General features: G+C 31.1%; 1 protein-coding gene across 1 annotated transcript in view; it reads left to right on the plus strand.

Annotated features, from left to right (window-relative positions):
• LOC143067553 (rab3 GTPase-activating protein non-catalytic subunit-like) overlaps positions 1 to 21397 on the plus strand; it is a 49103-nt gene that overhangs the window by 884 nt on the left and 26822 nt on the right. The window contains exons 2-19 of the mRNA XM_076240894.1: positions 1063 to 1248; positions 2261 to 2339; positions 5390 to 5437; positions 6134 to 6209; positions 8255 to 8356; positions 9607 to 9706; positions 10236 to 10331; positions 11433 to 11578; positions 12530 to 12609; positions 13570 to 13653; positions 14228 to 14367; positions 14983 to 15107; positions 17097 to 17296; positions 17775 to 17857; positions 18278 to 18342; positions 19136 to 19226; positions 19647 to 19777; positions 20366 to 20633. Of these exons, the coding sequence (XP_076097009.1) occupies positions 1063 to 1248; positions 2261 to 2339; positions 5390 to 5437; positions 6134 to 6209; positions 8255 to 8356; positions 9607 to 9706; positions 10236 to 10331; positions 11433 to 11578; positions 12530 to 12609; positions 13570 to 13653; positions 14228 to 14367; positions 14983 to 15107; positions 17097 to 17296; positions 17775 to 17857; positions 18278 to 18342; positions 19136 to 19226; positions 19647 to 19777; positions 20366 to 20633 (2100 nt within the window). The remainder of the gene's footprint in view (positions 1 to 1062; positions 1249 to 2260; positions 2340 to 5389; positions 5438 to 6133; positions 6210 to 8254; positions 8357 to 9606; positions 9707 to 10235; positions 10332 to 11432; positions 11579 to 12529; positions 12610 to 13569; positions 13654 to 14227; positions 14368 to 14982; positions 15108 to 17096; positions 17297 to 17774; positions 17858 to 18277; positions 18343 to 19135; positions 19227 to 19646; positions 19778 to 20365; positions 20634 to 21397) is intronic.

Genomic DNA, 21397 nt, shown 5'->3' on the forward strand with positions numbered 1-21397 from the left:
GGAAGGCCTCTAAAAAATAATTTCTCATAATAATTTGTACTTCATGTCGAGCTGATTGGCATCAATGTATTTCTTGCCATTAGTCTGCCAATTCCTGCTATTGACCCTGCAATCAGAGATCCCAATAAGCTGTCTCCCTTAAACGCAGACTAAAAATGTTCCAAATCACCAACAATAAAATTGCCATTCCATAGGATGACATCCAACATTTTGTCCAAATTGAAAGCAAACCAAACACAACTAGTGAGTGCTTCAAGGAAAAACTCACCAGAGAAATTCTCCTTGATACTTACCCATACCTACATGCATAATTCATAATTTGTTTTTATCTTATTATCTATTATGAAAATAACAATCTTTTAATTCAAAGTTAAACTACTGTAACTATTGTTAGAACAAACAATCCCTGATTGCGAATAAAAGAAAAAAAACACATCAAACAGTTTACTTTCACATCTTGATTCCATTGATCTCATTTCTAACCAAAACTAATGGGGATATGGTACATGTATGATGGTCAGATGACAACTATCCAAAAGCCCAAAGGACAATGAATAAGGTTCCTGAACATGATTACGTGTTTAGCATAACCAATGCAAGGATATTAATACTTTTGAAATCTTTTTCCTGGCTGCAAACCTTAAAGGTCCTTTTCAATAATTTTTAATTACAATATTTATTATTTATATTGTAGCATCATGATTATACAACACAACAAACAAAAAAGAATATTATTTATGGGTAAATGGACGTGGGCATAAAAGATACAGTAAATGGGCAAACTGACCACAGTTCCCAAGGCGAACAAGTAAAATCTCATTCCTGCTTGTCATAGAATTGATAAAACTTAGGAAAATGATATGTTTTACATTTCACAGAAACATATATAGATTATGTTTTCTTATTGGAGTAAAATGTCAAAGTTGTTGATAAGAAAGGTTTTAGTAAAGGTCTCTATAAACACATTAATTTGCTATCTTTGTGTAAACGGTTTTACATTTACATCCTTCTCTAGGCATTTACAAATTCATGTATTGAAACTATAATGTTATATGTTTGTAGGAAATGATGCCTGGACTGAGGATTGGAGTTGGAATGAAGATGAACAGATGGAACAAGATGACTCGGACTCATCTCAGTCAACCGAGGAGAATAAACACAACTGGCTACAGGATTGTCTCATATCCATCTCACCTGCTAATGATCTCATGGCTGTGTCATATGGTGACAAACTTGTCCTGCTCTCACGTATGTAGTCTTTACCTGTCATCAAATTATGAACCTTAACTTTATGCTTAGAAAATACAATTAGAAATAATTATTAAGAAGGTAAACAGCAAAAATAAATTGGGCTCCAGTAGGGTATCTCTTTAATTTAAACATATGTTATTCGCTCAAAGCAAAAAGGATCAGACACAAGTGAAGTAAAACATACTTATAAAATCTTCTCCACAATACAATATATATAACAGTACAAATTGAACTTGATCATGCATTGTATAATATAAATAACATAAATATTACTAAACTATACGGAAAAAAGAAGAGGGAATGAAGGGTATCTCTTAGATCATAGTCAAAAACTCTTTCAGGTCATCAACTCACTTTAAAGCAAATTTGAAAACAACAGCACATAACAAATAAAAAAAAAAAAATATATTAGGTCAAAGGTACCTTAAAATGAGATGCCAGGTTGCAAGGTTGGTGTGAATCCTTTAAAGGTGGCAGATTGGATTTGACCATGTTGGAGCCACATAAATGCTTTTAAATGGGAGTTTATCTAACTCAAATTTTGTTTTTTGTTTTAAAAGTTATATCTGTTTGTTGCACGATTTAATCATGTTTATAGTGAAATGTTGTTTCAAGATTTGAATTGTACAAATGTACATACATAATAATTGTTAATATGAACACACTAAACAATTCCTAAATTGAAGTATCCCTGCATATTAAAGGTAACATTTTTTTTTTGAGTACATGTATTCAAAAATGAACAAAATTTTATACAAATGCCAGTGCTTTCCTCAATTTTAAAGTGAATATGAGCATACTAAATTGTAAAGTACAATTTATCACATTACAAATGTATAAAGTATTTGGACTTTATTAAGTTGTAATACTTAATTTATTTTTGCACAACAATTTAATTTACATGAACACACCAACAGTGACTTCTGTGCTTGCTTAAACCCTTCCCTGTTTTTTTTTTTCATTTAATTTTGTAGTAACTTTTTCTTCATGACTTTAATATATTTAACAGAAAAATGGGATCCTGGTGACACAGAATCAGAGACCAAGTTTTCTATGAAGTATAAAGAAAGTTTGAAACAAGATGAAGGGTATGTATTAGATCATGTAGTTTTTTCCTTTGTCATGTTATCAAACATGTAAAAAAAAATTGAAGGCTGAAGGAAAAGCTAAATATTGGTGGTTAATACAAGCATACAGCCCGTAACAGAGAAATGATCGAATTGATGTTTCTTTACCGTCAAAATTAGCTACGTTATCGACAAACTTAATTGAGTAGTGACCGAACTATTGGTACTTTAACGTTAAAAAGATTGACAATGCTGACAAACTTTCATGTGTCGATAATCAAGTTTAATACCGATAATATTGAAAATAATTCTAATAATATGAAACAAAATATGTCCATGCACCATTTCGATTGGGTGAAAAGTAGTCATTTCTTCAAAGTCAGAACAGAAAAAAAAAGATTTATGGAAGGACGTCTTGATAGTACTATTTCCTTTACAATTTTACCCAAAACTAAAAGAAATATACTGGTAAACAATTAAAAAGGAGTTTGATAGGAATGATGTCCTTTATTTTTCGGACTAAAATGTGTACCGTATGTGCGATGGATTTGAATTCAATCAATAACTTTAAAATGTTTTCTCATATGTATACACAAAAGGGAGGACTGGTATTTGTACTTCTGTTAGAATATGTCTTCGTCCGTTTCACATGCCAAACTTTTTTCCAGTACAGTTTAAACGGGAAAATTTTGTTGAGATTTTTTTTTAATATGACAAAATAACGAGCAAAACTATTTCTTGCAATGGCACACACAGAGAATATTTTTTTTAATTAAAAATCAGTAGAAAAAAAATTCTCCAAAATATACCATGGCCAGGACCTGACAGTTTTTAGCAGTGTACAAATGAAAATCGTCCTGAAAACTGCGCTTGCTGTCATTTTGATGGATCATGCAACATTTCACCTATTACCCATAAACAATATAGGTTCTCACTTACTAAAAAAAGTTCTAAAAGATAATTTCAAATCAGAGTAAACATATTAACTTCCTTATATCCAGTCGAATTTGTCTATAGGTTACACAAAGCTGGTTCTTAAAACGTTTGTATCAGGGAAAACATTTTTCTTTGACTTTTAAAACATGTAGGGGAAACGGATTTCCTAACCATTCACATATAATATTTCGTTTTTCTGATTTTTTGTTCGATAACGTAAATTATACGACTTTTTTATGACTACGTGAACTTGTGCCATTTATTTTTGCTGGTCTTTAGGGAGACAATTTACAATTGTGCAGTGAACGGAGGCACTTATACATAACCTTATAATTCTGTTTGGAAACAAAAATAAATTCCCAATATATAAATATACATGTATGAATATACATGTATTATATGTCGTGTACATGATTGGATTTTGTAGATATAACTACCGCACAGAAAAAGGGTGGAATCTCACTCCTTCTGAAAAGCTCTAAATCGCCCCAACGTGTACATACGTTTGGTCATCAAGAGATTCTGGTTTCTCTTTTTGTGTGTCATAAACATTCAATTCGGATTTGAATTTAATTTACCGAAACATTTCCGTACATTAAATCTTAGGACGGTCAGAACATTTTAAGGACGCAACAGATCGAAGTACAATTTTAAGTAGTACATAGATGTGCAATAATTCAGCTTCCTGTACATGTTCATGAAGTTCTAAATTTTGAATGTTGATTTTTTTTAAAAACACCATTTTTTTACAATAAAAAATCTCAAAATGTCCGTTAACAATGAAAAAGTTTGACCATGAAAAATCACATATCTAAGAAAAGCAGTCATTTAATTGATTATAAGAAAGTTTCAGTACATCATGTCAAATTTCTTTAATTTGAGAGTTTTCCTTTAGTTACAAATGCAGCTCCATGCCTGATGGTGAAATAAAAATGAATGTCTCAGAAAGTGGTGAATTGGTTTCCATAAATGACAGATGAATCGGGCCAAGCTTAGTAACTTACAGTAAACAGACTACTGTAACATTGACGCACTCGTCGAACTGTTTAAAAGATTTGTGTTTATGACCAAAAATTTACATACAACTTCATTTATAAATTAATCTGAATTTCATAGCGGTGGTCACAATAATGAAAGTTATAAAAAAAAATCTATAACCAGCAGATCTATACTTCTATAAAGAAAGTATTCTTGTACAAAAGAGTATTTATTATAAAATGGTCCTAACTATAGAATAGATAGTTTACCACAGAAATCTTAAACGTAAGTTTCGACAATTTTAAACAGAAGAGATTTGAAAATAAATTTAACTTTAAATAAACACTGAAATAATTTTAATACCTCAAAGGTGTAAAGAATAAACCAACAATCTCAATCTTTAAAAGTGTCTTCATTGCACTAACCGACGAGTTCATGTTTACAGTTGAAACAGTGGATGTGACTCCAATAAATTCATTATCATTGTAGTCATGAATATTTATCGCTTATATTAAATTGATAAAGATTTTATCGAGGTCGCACCAACTGTTTCTACAGCTAAGATCAGTTACATGTAACATGATCTCGTCGATTCGCACGACGAAGCCACTGTTTATGACAGAACACACATTCTAGATTATGTATTTTTGTTTCCGTCAGTTCGAAAGTATTTGATTATTTCAACTCCTTTGTATTTCATAATATGTGTCATGAACAAAGACATATGTTCGATTGAATAATGATTTCCTCGTAACAAATGATAGAAATTTCGGGGATCCCGTATTTGATCCTTTACCGTGAAAATGCCAATGACAGAGGTTGATTATAAAACATGTTTTACTGTGTTAAAAAAACTTTGACTTAAACAATGAAAACTTACACGTTGGACATGAAATATTTTGTTGATGAAGAAAATTAAATTATGTCACTTCTGAAATAAGTTTGTTGATAACGTAACTTAATCTGACGGTAAAGAAACGCGAATTCGATCTCTACTCTGTTACGGGCTGTATCTATATATTTTATATATGATATATGTGTCAAATACTTATTAGTTTGAGTTGTATGTTAAGTTTATCATTCACATGTTTTGCAATAGTTTAACGACTTTATCATGTCTTACTGTAGGACTATTTTGTTTTATATTTTTATTATAGGGAAACCATAACAGCTGTTTTGTGTTTGCCATTAGCCTCTCAGAAAAGGTAATGAAAATTGTCTTTTCCTAAGTTAAAATATTACAATGCTTTCTATGATTATATAGATAATCTCTATATGAGATCTAAAGTAGAGTATTTGGTGTTAAAAAAATAGATTCCTCAATATGTTAATGTGCTTGTAGTTGTAGTTAAAATTACTCACCATATAATGATAGACTTTGAAAGCTTTTTTAACCAGATTTCCAAAGAAAAAAAATCGGTTATTAATTTAAGGGCGGATGGGCAACCAACCTTGAGGCTGTTAAACAGTTTTTGTGCGTAAACTCATGAACCGTTCAACCAAAGCTTTTCAAATTTTGATATGTTGTTTCTGATGACAAAATGGAGGCCAAGTTCAATATTGTCGATTTTCACTTTCACTGTTCAGGAGTTATATATGGTCTTCAAGATTGAAAAAATGGTGTTTTCTTTCTTGTCTGTACTTTGACTCATGAACCATTCCTCTAAAACTTTACAAAATTTCAATATGTTGTTACTGATGACAAAATGGAGGTCAAGTTAAATATTGATGATTGTCACTTTTACTGTTCAGGAGTTATATATGGTCATTGTGATATTGAAAAATGCCTGGACACAAATAAACGTTGAAAAATCCGGTTTGCTGTCACTGACAACCTGGCCCTCTTGTTGCTTTTTTTGTTGGTAAACATGGTTAATTTGAAATGTCTTCTTTATCTGTAGAAGTACACAGGGAGCTCCAGACTGGACATGTATTATAGTAGGATTTTCCACTGGGTACATCAGGATTTATACTGAGGTAAAATTGGGGTATTGATTTATATGTTGTTGGATTATCCTTTAAAACATATAAATCTTCATTCATTCATTCATTTCTTTATTTCCTCTATCAAGAGGTTCAATGAACAACATATATGTTAACAAATTAAATTACAAAAGTTTACAAAACAAGCAACACAATACAATATTACAATATTTACAATAACTATAGCATATTACCAAAAGAACGTTTTAAGAAAATTGCTCTCACTAACGACAGTTCATGTACTAGCACGCTACTGTATCATCCTTCTCGTTACTCTGCTAAACTCAGCAACACAGAGTGCAACGTGTATGTGGCACAAACTAAAAAAACTGTCAGTGTCGATATTAACTGTTGTTATGTGCTTGCCCAAAGGAATACAGTATAACTGTTCATCATCGTATGAATACAGTTCGACAAATAATTGCAATGGAAAACTTTCAATAATGAAATCCCACTATGTATCTCTGATTGATTGAGTACCACAACAACTACAACTTGCATGTACGTATATATCTAGAAATGGTATGTGGCATAGCTGGGAAGTGCTTCCCATGTAATTAGGGATGTCAGTTAGTAATTTTGTTATGAAGTATGCGTTTATGATTTCTCTTGATGATCTTGCGCTTTTCCAGAAATCTGGGACTTTAACTGAGAGGTGAATATTTCTAAAACGAGAAAAGTTATTGTCATTCTGTATACGACTAGTCCATTCATCAGTTTTTAGTTTGTCTACCGTATTATTTACTATAATTTTCCAAGATTGCTTTTAGGGAAAACTCCATCTCGCATAAAGATTATCACATATTCATGAAGATAATATTTGTATAAGATATCCATAATTTCTTGAATGAACCCATAATGTTTACGTTCAGTGTCAATAAAATAAGAGTACAGGCGCAAAAGAAATATTTTTTTCGTCAGGAAATTACCATTAAGGCTACAAAGCTTTTGTAAGAAATATTATTAGTTACACAGTGTGTAATTGTCCTAATACGAGAATTTATCGGGTCAATAAAATTCATATCAGGTGAGGCGAAGCCAAACCCAATATGAATTTAATTGACCCGATAAATTCCGTATTAGGACAATTGAACACTGTGTAACGAATTTATCCTGATTTTGTTATATTATATATTATTATATTTAAATTCAATATAAGGACAATATCAACCTAATATATTTTAGATATTTAATCTAAAACTGTGAAAAATTAAAATATTAGGACTATGAAGCAACTCATTTTTAAATTTTTTTTTATTAGGTCAATGGTATAAGGGAGATAATTCCTATTGACGTAATAAAAAATTGTACTGAAATTTATTAGGACAAGATCAGCCAATCAAATTGCGAGAAATTACTCTAAATCAGGATAAAACTTCTTTATCTCTATAATATTTCCACATTACTCTATGGATATCTTCAGAATATCAACCTAGGTAAAACTGATATTATGAAAATGGTCATTGGGTGAATAAGAATTTTATAAATTTTACCTTTTTACACATGTATATGCTCAGAAAAATTTGTTAGATAATTTTCATTGGAGCAATCTTGATAGGTTCCCTGGATTTATCTATATATACATGTATAAACACAAGGATAAATTTTCATGCTTATGTGAGAATTTGTCATGGCTTGGTGTCACTTTTTGTTGTCTGACATATCTTTTATAAAATGTTTTCTCTGTAAACCCTTAGTCAGCCTGAATCAAAGTTGGGCACAATAATATTTTTTGGTACATGTACCTGATAAAATTAATAGCATGCCTGCCAACTGAAAAACTTGACTAAAAGTATTTTAAATTAACCACAGGGTATGCCACAATTTTTCTCGTATATAAAAAAAATTTAAAACAAGGAGTTGAAAAAAAAATAGACAAGAATTCAGAAAGTTAAGATCTACAATTAATTTATTTGACTGAGCTTTCTAATCATAGGTTTTCTAATACTTCTCAAATGTAAATCTATATAATTATTTGTTATTTTATTCATATTTCCAGGAATTGATATTCAGATAACTAAATGTTATTATGTTTTCAGACTGGTACCTTGCTTTTATCCCAGTTATTGCATACAGAACCAGTTCAAAAGATCAAGTGTAGGACTTACGAACCACCAAGATACCTTGGCCTTTCTGAACAGGTGCAGAATTACATTAAGCAGAGTATACTATTCAACTACTAGTATTCAAAACAAAAGCTGAAAAATTAAACAGATACTGTATTAGAAATGGAAATAGTCTTTCTGTAGCAAGATTTAAAAAGAAAGGAAAAACAGTATAAACTTGAATCTAGAGTGGATTAAAAGCCAGTCATATGAACTTTATTTCGGACATTAAAAGACAATTTCAATTGGAATATGCAGTTTTTAATGATTGATAATTTTTAACCGAATTTTTGTGACAAAAATGGTGGTTATTGATTTGGGGATGTACGGCGGTCAGGCGGGCGGCAACCAAATGTTGTACGTGCTTTTACTCATAAACCGTTCATCCAAAGCTTTTAAAATTTTAATATGTTGTTACTGACAACAAAATGAAGGTCAAGTTCAAGAATGAAGATTTTGACTTTTACCACTCAGGAGTAATGGTTCTTGAAAGATTGAAAAATGGTGTTTCTAGTCGTGTCCGTGCATTTAGGCATGAACTGTTCAACCAGAGCTTCCCAAATTTTAATATTTTGTTACTGATGACAAAATGGAGGTCAAGTTCAAGAATGACGATTTTGACTTTTACCGTTCAGGAGTTATGGTTCTTGAAAGATTGAAAAATGAGGTTTCTAGTCGTGTCCGTGCATTTACGCATGAACTGTTTAACCAAAGCTTCCCAAATTTTAATATGTTACTGATGACAAAATAGAGGTCAAGTTCAAGAATGACGATGTTGTTGCCTTTACTCATGAACCATTCAACCTAAGCTCTTTCAAATTTTAATATGTTGATACTGATGACAAAATTGAGGTCAAATTTGATATTCACTTTCACCTTTCATCAGTTATGGCTCTTGTGATATTGCCAGGACACAAATAAATGTTAATAAATCCGGTTTGCTGTCATTGTGACAGCCTCTTGTTGTTATTAAGACTCCAAATTGTTGATTGATAATGATAAGAATTAGTCAGCTATTGTTTTATAACCTGCAAACAATGTTTAATGTGGTGGTATTGGTATAAAGGACTCTGTCTACACTGCATTTTTATCTACAAATAATCAATCATATCTGTTAGTCTATGCTATACCCATTGCTCATCAACTTCCTGTTAATACTTATAGTGGTGGTATCATTTAATTTGTAAGCAATAGTAGTTCTCATTTAACTTATGTATAGATGGTGTTTTATCAATGTTCATTAGCATATTAAATTTATGTGTTACTGTTATATACGATTATTTCAGCATGAGGAACTTATAATACTGTTCAGAAAGGCCCTTGTGACTGTAGATGGTTTCAGTCTTTACCAGTCACTAAGAGCTTGTAGGAATCAAGTGGCCAGAGGTAAATTAATACTGTAATACACATTTATTTTCATTCTTTCTTGTACCATACTCATATGAGACTATATTATAAAATATGGATGATCTCATCAGCTTTCAGAAGTAAGTAACAAATTGCTTAGTTGTATACCTCTCATTTTCTTTACTTGCATATTGATATAAAAAATAAGGAGATATGGTATGAGATAACTATCGTCCAGAGTTCAAATAAAGTGGATGAAAGCAATTTTACTAGTAACCATAAGGCCCTCAACAATGAGAAAAACCCATTCCGTATAGTCTGTTATAAAAGGTAGTAACATGAAAAATGTGATACAATCAAACAAAAAGTTTTTCTTACACTAGAAGAAAATCAGCTATTTGTAATTTGTCTTTCATAGTACATGACTGAAGGAACAGAAACATTAATGAAAGAATCAAGTTTTAATTTTGATTTTTACTACTGGCCTTAAAAGAAAATTACATATGCTGAGAAAAGTTTTTGTATAGAAATATTGATTATAATCTCATTCTGTTGTACATTATTTTAGCTACAGCAGGAGATACATCCATACAGCCACCACCTCTAGCTTACAAAAAATGGGGATTACAGGGACAAGAAAGAATCCAGGATTGTTGTACATGTGGTAGGTTTATGTATAGATTGTCTGGTTTTCTACACATTGATATCGTAAAATATCAGTCGCGAGCCACAATGTAAACCTTTTTGGCGAGTGAGCACAGCGAACAACCTAAAAAGTTGCACTTTGTGTCGAGTGGCTGATATTTTATGATATCTATACGAAGAAAACCAGATTATCTGTTTATCGTTCAATATTTCTGGTCTTTTCCCTCTTCATAAGACAGTTTTATGCTTGACGAAAGCTTGATAACGTCTCCTCTCGCATTGTGACGTCACTGATAACTTCTCCTCTCACATTGTGACGTCGCTGATAACGCCTAGTCTTGTTTTGATATGAGAATTACAGAGCGAGAGCAGGGTGATATAGGCGTAGGGAAGGACGATAATTATAGATTATCGTTGATCATCTCAACGAGATTGATTTTCTCGCTTGAGCTGGTACAGCGAAAGTGAGAAAAGCAATCAAGTTGAGATGACCAATGATAATCTGTTTATCGCTATTTTACCTATGACGACGTTGTCAATTTCATGTCAATTTTGTTAGCAACGCCACATGGCCTCCTTAGTTTCTAGCAATAATTTTTCATCTCAAACGAGAAGCATGATATGAAAATTATCACAAAAAAAGATCAAAAGAAAAATGCACAAAATAGCGATAATAAAAAATATCATCATTACAGGATAGGTCTATCAAATTAATACATTGGTGGTACACTAGAACCTCTTTTTTATTTCGCACGTCATTCATGAAACATTTCTACATGTTGGGAGAAGAAAAGCATAAACTAGATCATTTCCATACCATACAAGTTATTTGGATTTCATTTACAGTACTGCTATTCAGAATTATTAATATAAACTATTTTATTGCAGTATTTATAAAAAAAATTATAAAACTAGAATGAAAGATGCTTAAAAATATCTTTTATATTTACTGTAGTATGTTATGAAACTGTTTAATACTGTCTATAAAAATGCTAAATGAGAGTTTATGCATAATTTTGTCTGAAAACATGTTTCTGTGAAGGTGATAGACCTAGTAACTTCAAATGTTTATATTTTAAACATTCTCTTCATTTTTAATAAAAATTCTCTTCTTTTTCAGGTATTGATACTCCTAATCCATTTGATCAGATGAAATCTGCTGCAATGACAGCACCTAATGCTACATTAAGACCTGCCCCACCAACTTCTGCCAAATACATTACGTCTGGTGTTAGCCATTATGTTGGAGTGTATAATGCTGTTGAGGTATCTATTGATAAAAAGGGGAATTGATGGGTGAATATCTATGTAGATATTTGGTTTGCACCTACCTAAATGTATCATGTTTACTTTATTAAGGGTTTGAGAAGTTTACAAAGGGGCTATCATTTACTTGCCATATTTAACCAATGTTAACCATTTCAGTTTCCAGTATCAATTAACTAAAATAACCCAAATGTTAGAAAGGGATGTTCAAAACTAATACAAAAATGTAACAAAGCCTAAATTGAAAGTTTTCTGCTAATGTATTAATGTTTCTTTGATATATTTTTTGACTTGGTACAAGGCGCTGAAATGAAATATTACCAGCAACCTATATATTTATTTATAATTTTGTAACTTATATTTTGTTAAAAACTTTCAAATTCCTGTTATTTCTTCAACTCTGTGTGATTGTTCATTAACCGAACCTCATTGTTTCTTGATTTTGAACCTTTTGAAGAATAGCAGTTATAAAGAAATGCTTGGTATTCTTTTATCACAAGATGTCCATTTGAAGAGGTCACAATCCAAAATGATTGAAAGGAGGTTAGGAGTGAGCGGCCCTACTAAAACAAAAAAAAAAAAGACATTTTTTTTAAATTTTGAATATGAATTAAAGCAGTTGTTTGTTAAATTTCAGAGAGACAGTAACCTTAAAACACATACAGAAAGACATCACCAAACAGGTTTTTTCAAAATAGAAAATTTCTCACACCAAATCACCCTTTCTATGGACAACTTCTGAATGAATGTAACAGGGACAGTCAAATATCTGACAACAAACCAAGTTCTCAATAGAGAAAAGTATGAAAAACAGTGACAATGGCTAGTTTAGTTCCTAACATTCAACACTAGCATACAATGAGGGGTTAACAAGTTTTGTGAGTAAACCATCTTAAGTTATAGAAATGAAATAACATAAAACTAAATGAGTGATAAAAATTTGAATTACAGGGCAGTACACAGCCCATATTATCAGAAGTTGCCTTTGCTGTTGCAAGCAAACTGAAGTCTGCCTTAATGTCAGCTGCAAGGTAAGAATACAAATGTCTTATACCAGGGTAGTCTACTTTAATTTTCATATTAAGATTAATAAGGGAGTTAATTTTATTTATTGATCAAACAATTTATTTGAGATATAAACAAAAATTTTAAGTAGGATATGCGTTTACTTTTCTACATTGGCTAGAGGTATAGGGGGAGGGTTGAGATATCACAAACATGTTTAACCCCGCCGCATTTTTGCGCCTGTCCCAAGTCAGGAGCCTCTGGCCTTTGTTAGTCTTGTATTATATTAATTTTAGTTTCTTGTGTACAATTTGGAAATTAGTATGGCATTCATTATCACTGAACTAGTATATATTTGTTTAGGGGCCAGCTGAAGGACGCCTCCGGGTGCGGGAATTTCTCGCTACATTGAAGACCTGTTGGTGACCTTCTGCTGTTGTTTTTTTCAATGGTCGGGTTGTTGTCTCTTTGGCACATTCCCAATTTCCATTCTCAATTTTATGTATAGTATTCCTTACTATTGTAAATTCCTAATGTGAGCATTTATTTTTGCGATGCCTTGACCACTGTCAAAAATCAGAAATCTTATTAATGTGATTTGCAAAAATTTTATGAAGGTTAATATTATGAATGTAAGTTTTTATAATTGCAAACCTGATCCTCTTGCATTTTCCCCATTAATACAAAATTTCTATATTTTCTGAATTGATATTAATTATTTCATACATTAAGCAAAACAATATGAAAATAGAATACACACCAGACAAAACATTTTTTTTTAATTTATTTTCAATTTTAATGATGATCTTTTAATTTTATTTACATATTGTCAGTTGTGAGTATTTCCTTCTTGGGCCAGTCATTTTAAAACATAAAAATACAACTATATACACAATGCCAACATAAATATAAATGTTTGTGTTAGATAAATAAGACCTAATTGTTAAAATGTTTTCTTAATGTTTGTATAAATGTTTTTAAAACAGTGGCTGGTTAGGATTTGGACAGAAACAGAAAGAAGAGGATAGAAGCAAACCAAAAATTGAACCTGTTACTCCATTAAATATGAGGTAAATTAAGTATTGTTAGTGTTCCCCTGATGATTTAGATGTGAGATACAACATTAACAAGAGTTGTTTATGTATGAACTTTGCATGAAATATAACTATGCATTCTAATGTCACATACTGGGAAAATAGCTTACTTACAAAAGGGCGACAATTTCATGAATTTCATCAGTAATTAGATCCTTGCATTTTAATACAAAAAAAAATATTTTCATTTATTATTTTCAAAGACAGAAATGAATTAAACTTATATGTTACATGTATATATTGAATGTCAAGAGACATGAATACTGACCTTGAAGTTGATAAAAGTTTATCATTAGAATAATGTTTTCCATGACTATGACATCAATTAGTGCACCTGTCAAACTAATTAAAGTATACACGAAAGATCAATAAAAGGTTCAAACTATTTTATATTAAATTCATTAAAAGCTAATTTGTGATTTAGTATACTTCATCTCCCTGTAATTAACATGTATTTGAAGTGTTAATTTCTTTTATGATACCAAAAGGAACATTTCTGCAGAACAAATTTGGTCATTACATTTCTTATGATTTTTTTTTGTTTTGTCAGCTTTGGTTTACCAGATAGGCTTCGAAATGGTGATTCAATCCACTTATCTCCTAACAATAACTATGCTGCTACAACAGATAATTTTGGTCGAGTTATTCTGATAGATATAGACAGAGGAACAGCCATCAGAATGTGGAAAGGTAGTCATAATGTAGAATAAGTACTAATTTATCTGGGAAATTAATTGTGTATTGGTACTGTAGCATTTTATTTTGAATAAAATGTTATGTCTTGTCACAAAGTAGTAATAGTTAGTCCTTGCATTCTTAATTCTAATACATCTTAGATTTTTGTTAAACAAAATGACTTATTTTACAAATAAATAGATAAAGATAGAGTGTTTAGATATTAAATGTGTTGAGTGAAATCCAATTGATTTGGATAAGAACTAATTGTATTTTCAAAAACTGATAATGTTACTAAAAGCATGTTATATACAATTGATTTAATTTATATGCTCATTGTAATATACATATTTAATCATCCACATGCAGAAACTTTGGTATAGAAATATGACTAAATAGTGGAACACATTTTAGTGTTAATCTCGTGATCACATTTTGGTTTTGAAGTGCTTTGATTTCCCGGTAGTTTACAATGATATTTTCGGACACTCTTCATAATCAGGATGACAGTATAAAAAAGTATTCAGTCATAAAATTAGATATCAATGATAGATACTTAAAGCTATTATGACACATTTTTTTAATGACTTAACTGTTGGGGACAGTAGCCATTGTCATTTTTCTATTTAGGTTACAGAGATGCACAGTTAGGATGGGTACAAGTGAAGGAAGATTTACAACATGGAGAAACACCACAGCAAAGAAGAGTAGCTCAATTTCTTATCATTTATGCTCCAAGGAGGGGAATCTTAGAGGTATAAGTAAAATGTGTAGACACATTTCATACAGCTGTATTACATCTGGTGTAAACATTTGCCACTGTTAAAGTTTATCAGCTTAATCATAGAACTTTTATGAAATTTTGAGCTATGAATGGTATTCCTCTAATTACGGGGTGATAAAATATTTGAACATTCTTTTGAATTATTTAGTGCATTATAATTAATTTATTAACCAACTAAGTACATTATTGCCAAAAATGACTGTTTATTAAAAATATTTTATTTTCTGTAATGGGCCTGTTTTTGTCAAGCGTGCAACTTTTGTTGGAGAAAGCTTGACATAAGGATAGTGATCCGGCGGCAGCGGCGTTAGCTCTCTTCTTAAAAGCTTTATATTTTAGAAGGTGGAAGACCTGGATGCTTCATACTTTGTATATAGATGCCTCATGTTACAAACTTTCCATCAGTCACATGTCCAATGTCCTTGACCTCATTTTCATGGTTCCATGACTTCTTGAAAAAAAAGTTAAGATTTTTTGTAATGTTAAATTCTCTCTTATTATAAGTAATTGGATAACTATATTTGGTATGTGCATACCTTGCAAGGTCCTCATGCCCGTCAGACAGTTTTCACTTGACCTCGACCTCATTTCATGGATCAGTGAACAAGGTTAAGTTTTGGTGGTCAAGTCCATATCTCAGATACTATAAGCAATAGGTCTAGTATATTTGGTGTATGGAAGGACTGTAAGGTGTACATGTTCAACTGGCAGGTGTCATCTGACCTTGACCTCATTTTTATGGTTCAGTGGTTATAGTTAAGTTTTTGTGTTTTTATCTGTTTTTCTTATACTATATGCAATAGGTCTACTATATTTGGTGTATGGAATGATTGTAAGGTGTACGTGTCTAGCTGACAGGTGTCATCTGACCTTAACCTCATTTTCATGGTTCAGTGGTCAAAGTTAAGTTTTTGAGTTTTGGTCTATTTTTCTAATATTTTATGCATTAGGTCAACTATATTTAGTGTATGGAAATATTTTATGATCTATATGTCTGTTACACAGGTTTTATTTGACCTTGACCTCATTTTCACGGTCCATTGCTAAGTGTTAAGTGTTTGTGTTTTGGTCTGTTTTTCTTAATTTATAAGCAATAAGTCAACTATATTTGTTGTATTGAAGAATTGTTACCTGTATATGTCTGCCTGGCATAGTTCATCTGACCTTGACCTCATATTCATGGTTCATTGATCAATGTTTTGTTTATTTAGTTAATGTTGAGTTTATGTGACAGTTGTAATAAAGCTTTATATTTAGGTCTATCAACATATTATCAATGATTAGTAAAGAAGGCGAGACATTTCAGCGTGTGCACTCTTGTTCTGTAATGGCCCTGTTTTTTTCTGTAGTGGCCCTGTTTTTCTGTAATTGCCTTGTTTTTCTGTAATGGCCCTGTTTTTCTGTAATGGCCCTGTATTAATGCCCAGATTGTCTGTATTAAACCCAGTTAGGATTTTTAATAAAGTTAATAAAATTAAGTTGTAAAGAGTATAATACCTTTTTGTATTTTATTTAATTGAGTAACCAGCAACCAACAATAAAGAACCATATTTATTCACTGTTCATCCTGTTTTTCAACACATAACTTCTTTCAACTTCATATCTTGGTTATTTGGTATATTTAAAGCTTTATCATGGTGAAGTACAAATTATTTTTTTCAAACTTAAATGTCATTAAAAGAGTACATCAAGTTGGCAGCAACACATACACTTTTATCAGTTGGTTAATAAATGTATTAAGAAATGGGTGTTTTTATAATGGCCCTGTTATATGTCCTCGGTCAGTAATAATGGCCTCGGATGTCTGTAATGGCCCTCAGCGTTGCCTCAGGCCATTACAGACTTCCTCGACCATTATTACAGACCTTGAACATTTAACAGTGCCATTATAAAAACACCCATTCATTAATACTATAGTATTAAAACACCTCACAGTCTAACCTAAAGTTTGTATTATAAGGTATGGACGGCAGGAAATGGTCCACGTATTGCAGCCTTCAATGTGAGTAAGTCATGTCAGCTGATCTGTCCAGGATATGGATACCTGGGATTGAATAATGTGACAAGTAGAGGAATAAAGACAAGATCATTCCAGTGTGCTCTCATTGACCCAGCTGGTACTATTAAAACACTAGATGTACCATTCCACTTAGCACTTAGGTAAATATATATAGATTTTTACATTGGTATCAGATTTATCAAATCCAGATAATTGAATTGTTAAATTTTAAAGTCACAAGTAAGAAAGAATCTAATGATTATCAACAAAAATCTCCTGAATGTCTAGCACATTCCATAAATTTGATAATATCATAATGTTCTCTGCAAGAACATTTCAATTCATCCAGTGGACAGATAAAGGTTAAATGGCCCTTCATGTCTGCTAACCATCTACTTTGATCTTTAGCAACCACATGTTGATAAAATTTGTTCATACAACTGTTCTATAAAGATTCCAGCAAGTTAAGAATTACCTTGTTATCATAATTCTAAATGATATTTTTTAACTCAATATTTTTCATGTTGTGAGCATACTGTCTAATTTTAAATTCCCTATATGCAAAATGATTTAGTAGAGTTCTGAAATTAACTTAAGGCTGTTCCAGAAAGTTTCATTATATAGATTATATCATTTCAGTGATAAAAACAGTAAAAGAGCAAGGGATCTACATTTGCTGAAGCAGTTAAAACTTGTGTTAAAGGACAACACTGTAGAGTCAGGTAAACTAAACTTGAAGAAAGAACAAATTTATTGTTATGGTTACTAACACTTAAGGGAATGTACCTTTTAAAAAATCAAGTTTCAATAATAATACTAGTATTCATCAAAGTTCAACTATTCATGTAAATTATGTGGTTCACATTTCTTGAAATCTTTTTGTTTTTGTCAACAAGTGAAAATAAACATATTGTGAAATTAAATGAAGATAAAAAGAGGTAGCTCTCTTTCATTTAAAGCATTGGAAACCCTCTGAACTAGTAAGAATACATGGTCAGAGAAAGTAAAAATGATTGTTTGTAAATCTTGGACATCTGGTTGTTTTATCCATCTTAATACTTAAATTGCAACATTTGAATTCATATCTTGCAATCGAAAGCCTGGATCGAAATACCACCATTTTTTGGTTTTATTCTTTACAGAGACATTGGAATCAACTGTGAAGTCACTCATTCTTGACATGAAAATCTCAAGTATTGCTCAGCAGGTAATGTTAAAATCAATTTTAGACAAGGTTTTTAAGAATTGATTCAAATTTGCAATGCCACTAAATATGGGATAAAATTTTATTAGATGGTTATAAAAATCTATTCCTGATTACTTTTAAAATTTTGAATTCCAACTAAGATTATAACTAATGTTAAATATCCCAATTGGTTCAAAAAGCTTGCTATTGTCAAGATACTAGTTTTAAAAAGTAGCAAACCAGTATGATTAAATGCATATTTGAAAAAGATTTGAACTAAGTATATCTCACCTGTTTTGTTAATAAGACATATACAGATGAGGTTTATTGGCCAATGAGACAACTATCCCTAAAGACCAAAGAATGAAAATTACTTTTGAAGATTAACGTTCAAAGTGAATTATTACAGGTCACCATAAGGCTTAAAACAATGAACAAAACCCATACTGTATAATTGACAATAAAAGGTCCTGAGGGACAAATGAGAAGTAATTAAAAAGAGAAAAAGATAAACAGCCTTATTTAAACTACAAACAAATAAGATAAGAACTATTCCTACTTCAAAATGTATCTTCTAGGTAGAAAACACAATATACTAGAGTTTTAATTGTCAAATGTGCTTGTTGTATGCAGAATGGACATTCTTTAATCTTTCAAACTTCCACCACAGTTTGTGGCTGACTTAATCATATTTACAGGACCATGTGACGTTTGTTGTCAATTTTTTAGACGATGTATACCATCTAACTTCTTTTTGTATTATTTTGTATGTTTTGCTTTTAATGTATAAACAAACAATTGTATTGTCATTCAGGGTGTTGAGAGAGTTTTATCTACAAAGTATCTGTCAGTGAATGTGATGAGAAAAATACTTCAAGCATGTCTACAGCAGTTCACTAATAAAGGTAGGAATCAGTTCTAAAACTTACCAGTAGTTAATGTCCATCCAAATAATTAGATTTTGACACTTGTTTTCCTAAAAAATAATCTTTAAACTTTTAAAACTTAATTTGTTTTTTACTTCTTGCAATAAACTTTTGGTTTGATTATTTTCATAATAAAATTATTTGACTTATTTTATTTTTTTTATGTTCCAGATACTTTGAAAATATTCATGGAATATATGAAATAATGGTATTTTTAGGGAATTTGGAGAATTTAGACCTAATCATTATATATATGATCAGTTGATTCTTTGAAACAAAATATTTCTGAACTAGAGGACACTTCTCACGAACAAAATATAGACAGATTGAAAACATGGAATTTATTGTCCAATTTGATAATTAGTTTATAGTAAATGCTAGTCTGTATCTTGTATTTAGATTGTTTAGATATAGACAGTAAGATGTTTGTAAGATATAGTGAGCTAAAGGATGGATTACTACAGACATACCAAATGTTAGTAAAAAGTCACCAAGCTATAGTGGATCAAGAGAGTAATCAGAGCAGTGAGGTATATAATTCATGTCATATTTTAGGGACTATATTGAGATATTATTACTATTATCTAAATGTTGATGACCTCTGATAAATTTTGTTATTTGCTTTGTTGTCTCATAGCAAGCATATAATGTTTTACATGTTTGTAATTCTGAAATCAAACAGTTTTTGTGAATTTTATTTTGTTATGCCTTTTCATGAAGTTACTGAAGTTACATAGTAAATTTTCTGCTGAAACTTTTATTGTATTGCCTGCAATTCTGGAGCTTATTTGGTAGAGTAGTGTATAATGACCTGAAGATCAAGATTTGGTTAGGTTGACCCAGGTTTTGCAGTATTCAAGTTTGAATTATTTTTCTTATGATCAACATTTTTCTTTCCAGTTGACAGACTATTACCATTCAACAAATACTTAAAGAATTTCTCAGTTTCTCCATATGAGACTCACTATAAACCCATGTATGTATTTTGTACTTCTCCCCTTTCAAATGAATTTCCCCCACATATACATTTTGTAATGTGGAAGCAAGAGAGTCATACTAGCTAGCACTTCATACTTTTTCTTACTGTAGTGTTTACAAAAAAACATTTTATTTTCAAGGAAATTTTTGAAAAATCTCTTGATCTGTCAGGTTCTGAGGCCACACATATAGTCTCACAACTTGATCAGTATTATTCTACAAAAAATGGTGGGAATGGAGAAAAATCAGTAAAGCGTGTCAAATTTGAGGATGACAAAGAGGGTATGACACCAGCTGGTTTCCTAAGCTGTTTCCAATGTCAGCCACACTTGGTTGAGCAGGATGCTAGTCAGCATGGAACTTATGAATTGATGAGTAACTTATCAGATGATAAAAGAACAGATTTAGGTACGAAATTAACATTATTTATACCAGGTTTAGTATACTTAAGATCTTATAACGTGTCTCAGTGGTCGATGTAGTTTATCATGATTTAATGAAATTATTTGATTAAAAAACTTCATTGAATAATTTAATAACTTACACTAATGTTACAATTTCTCAGGCATATTTGACTTTATTTTTATACGACCGCAAAAATTTTAATTTTTTGGTCGTATATTGCTATCACGTTGGCATCGTCGTCCGAATACTTTTAGTTTTCGCACTCTAACTTAAGTAGAAGTGAATACAAATCTATGAAATTTTAACACAAGGTTTACAACCACAAAAGGAAGGTTGGGATTGATTTTGGGAGTTTTGGTCCCAACATTTTAGGAATTAGCGGCCAAAAAGGGCCCAAATAAGCATTTTCTTGGTTTTCGCACTATAACTTTAGTTTAAGTGAATAGAAATCTATGAAATTTTGACACAAGGTTTATGACCACAAAAGGAAGGTTTGGATTGATTTTGGGAGTTTTGGTTCCAACAGTTTAGGAATTAAGGGCCAAAAAAGGGCCCAAATAAGCATTATTCTTGGTTTTCGCACAATAACTTTAGTATAAGTAAATAGAAATCAATGAAATTTTAACACAAGGTTTATGACCACAAAAGAAAGGTTGGGATTGATTTTTGGAGTTGAGGTCACAACAGTTTATGAATTAGGGGCCAAAAAGGGGCCCAAATAAGCATTATTTTTGGTTTTTGCACCATAACTTTAGTATAAGTAAATA

The sequence above is a fragment of the Mytilus galloprovincialis genome, chromosome 3 (genome assembly GCF_965363235.1).
Source record: "Mytilus galloprovincialis chromosome 3, xbMytGall1.hap1.1, whole genome shotgun sequence".
Lineage (NCBI taxonomy): Eukaryota > Metazoa > Mollusca > Bivalvia > Mytilida > Mytilidae > Mytilus > Mytilus galloprovincialis.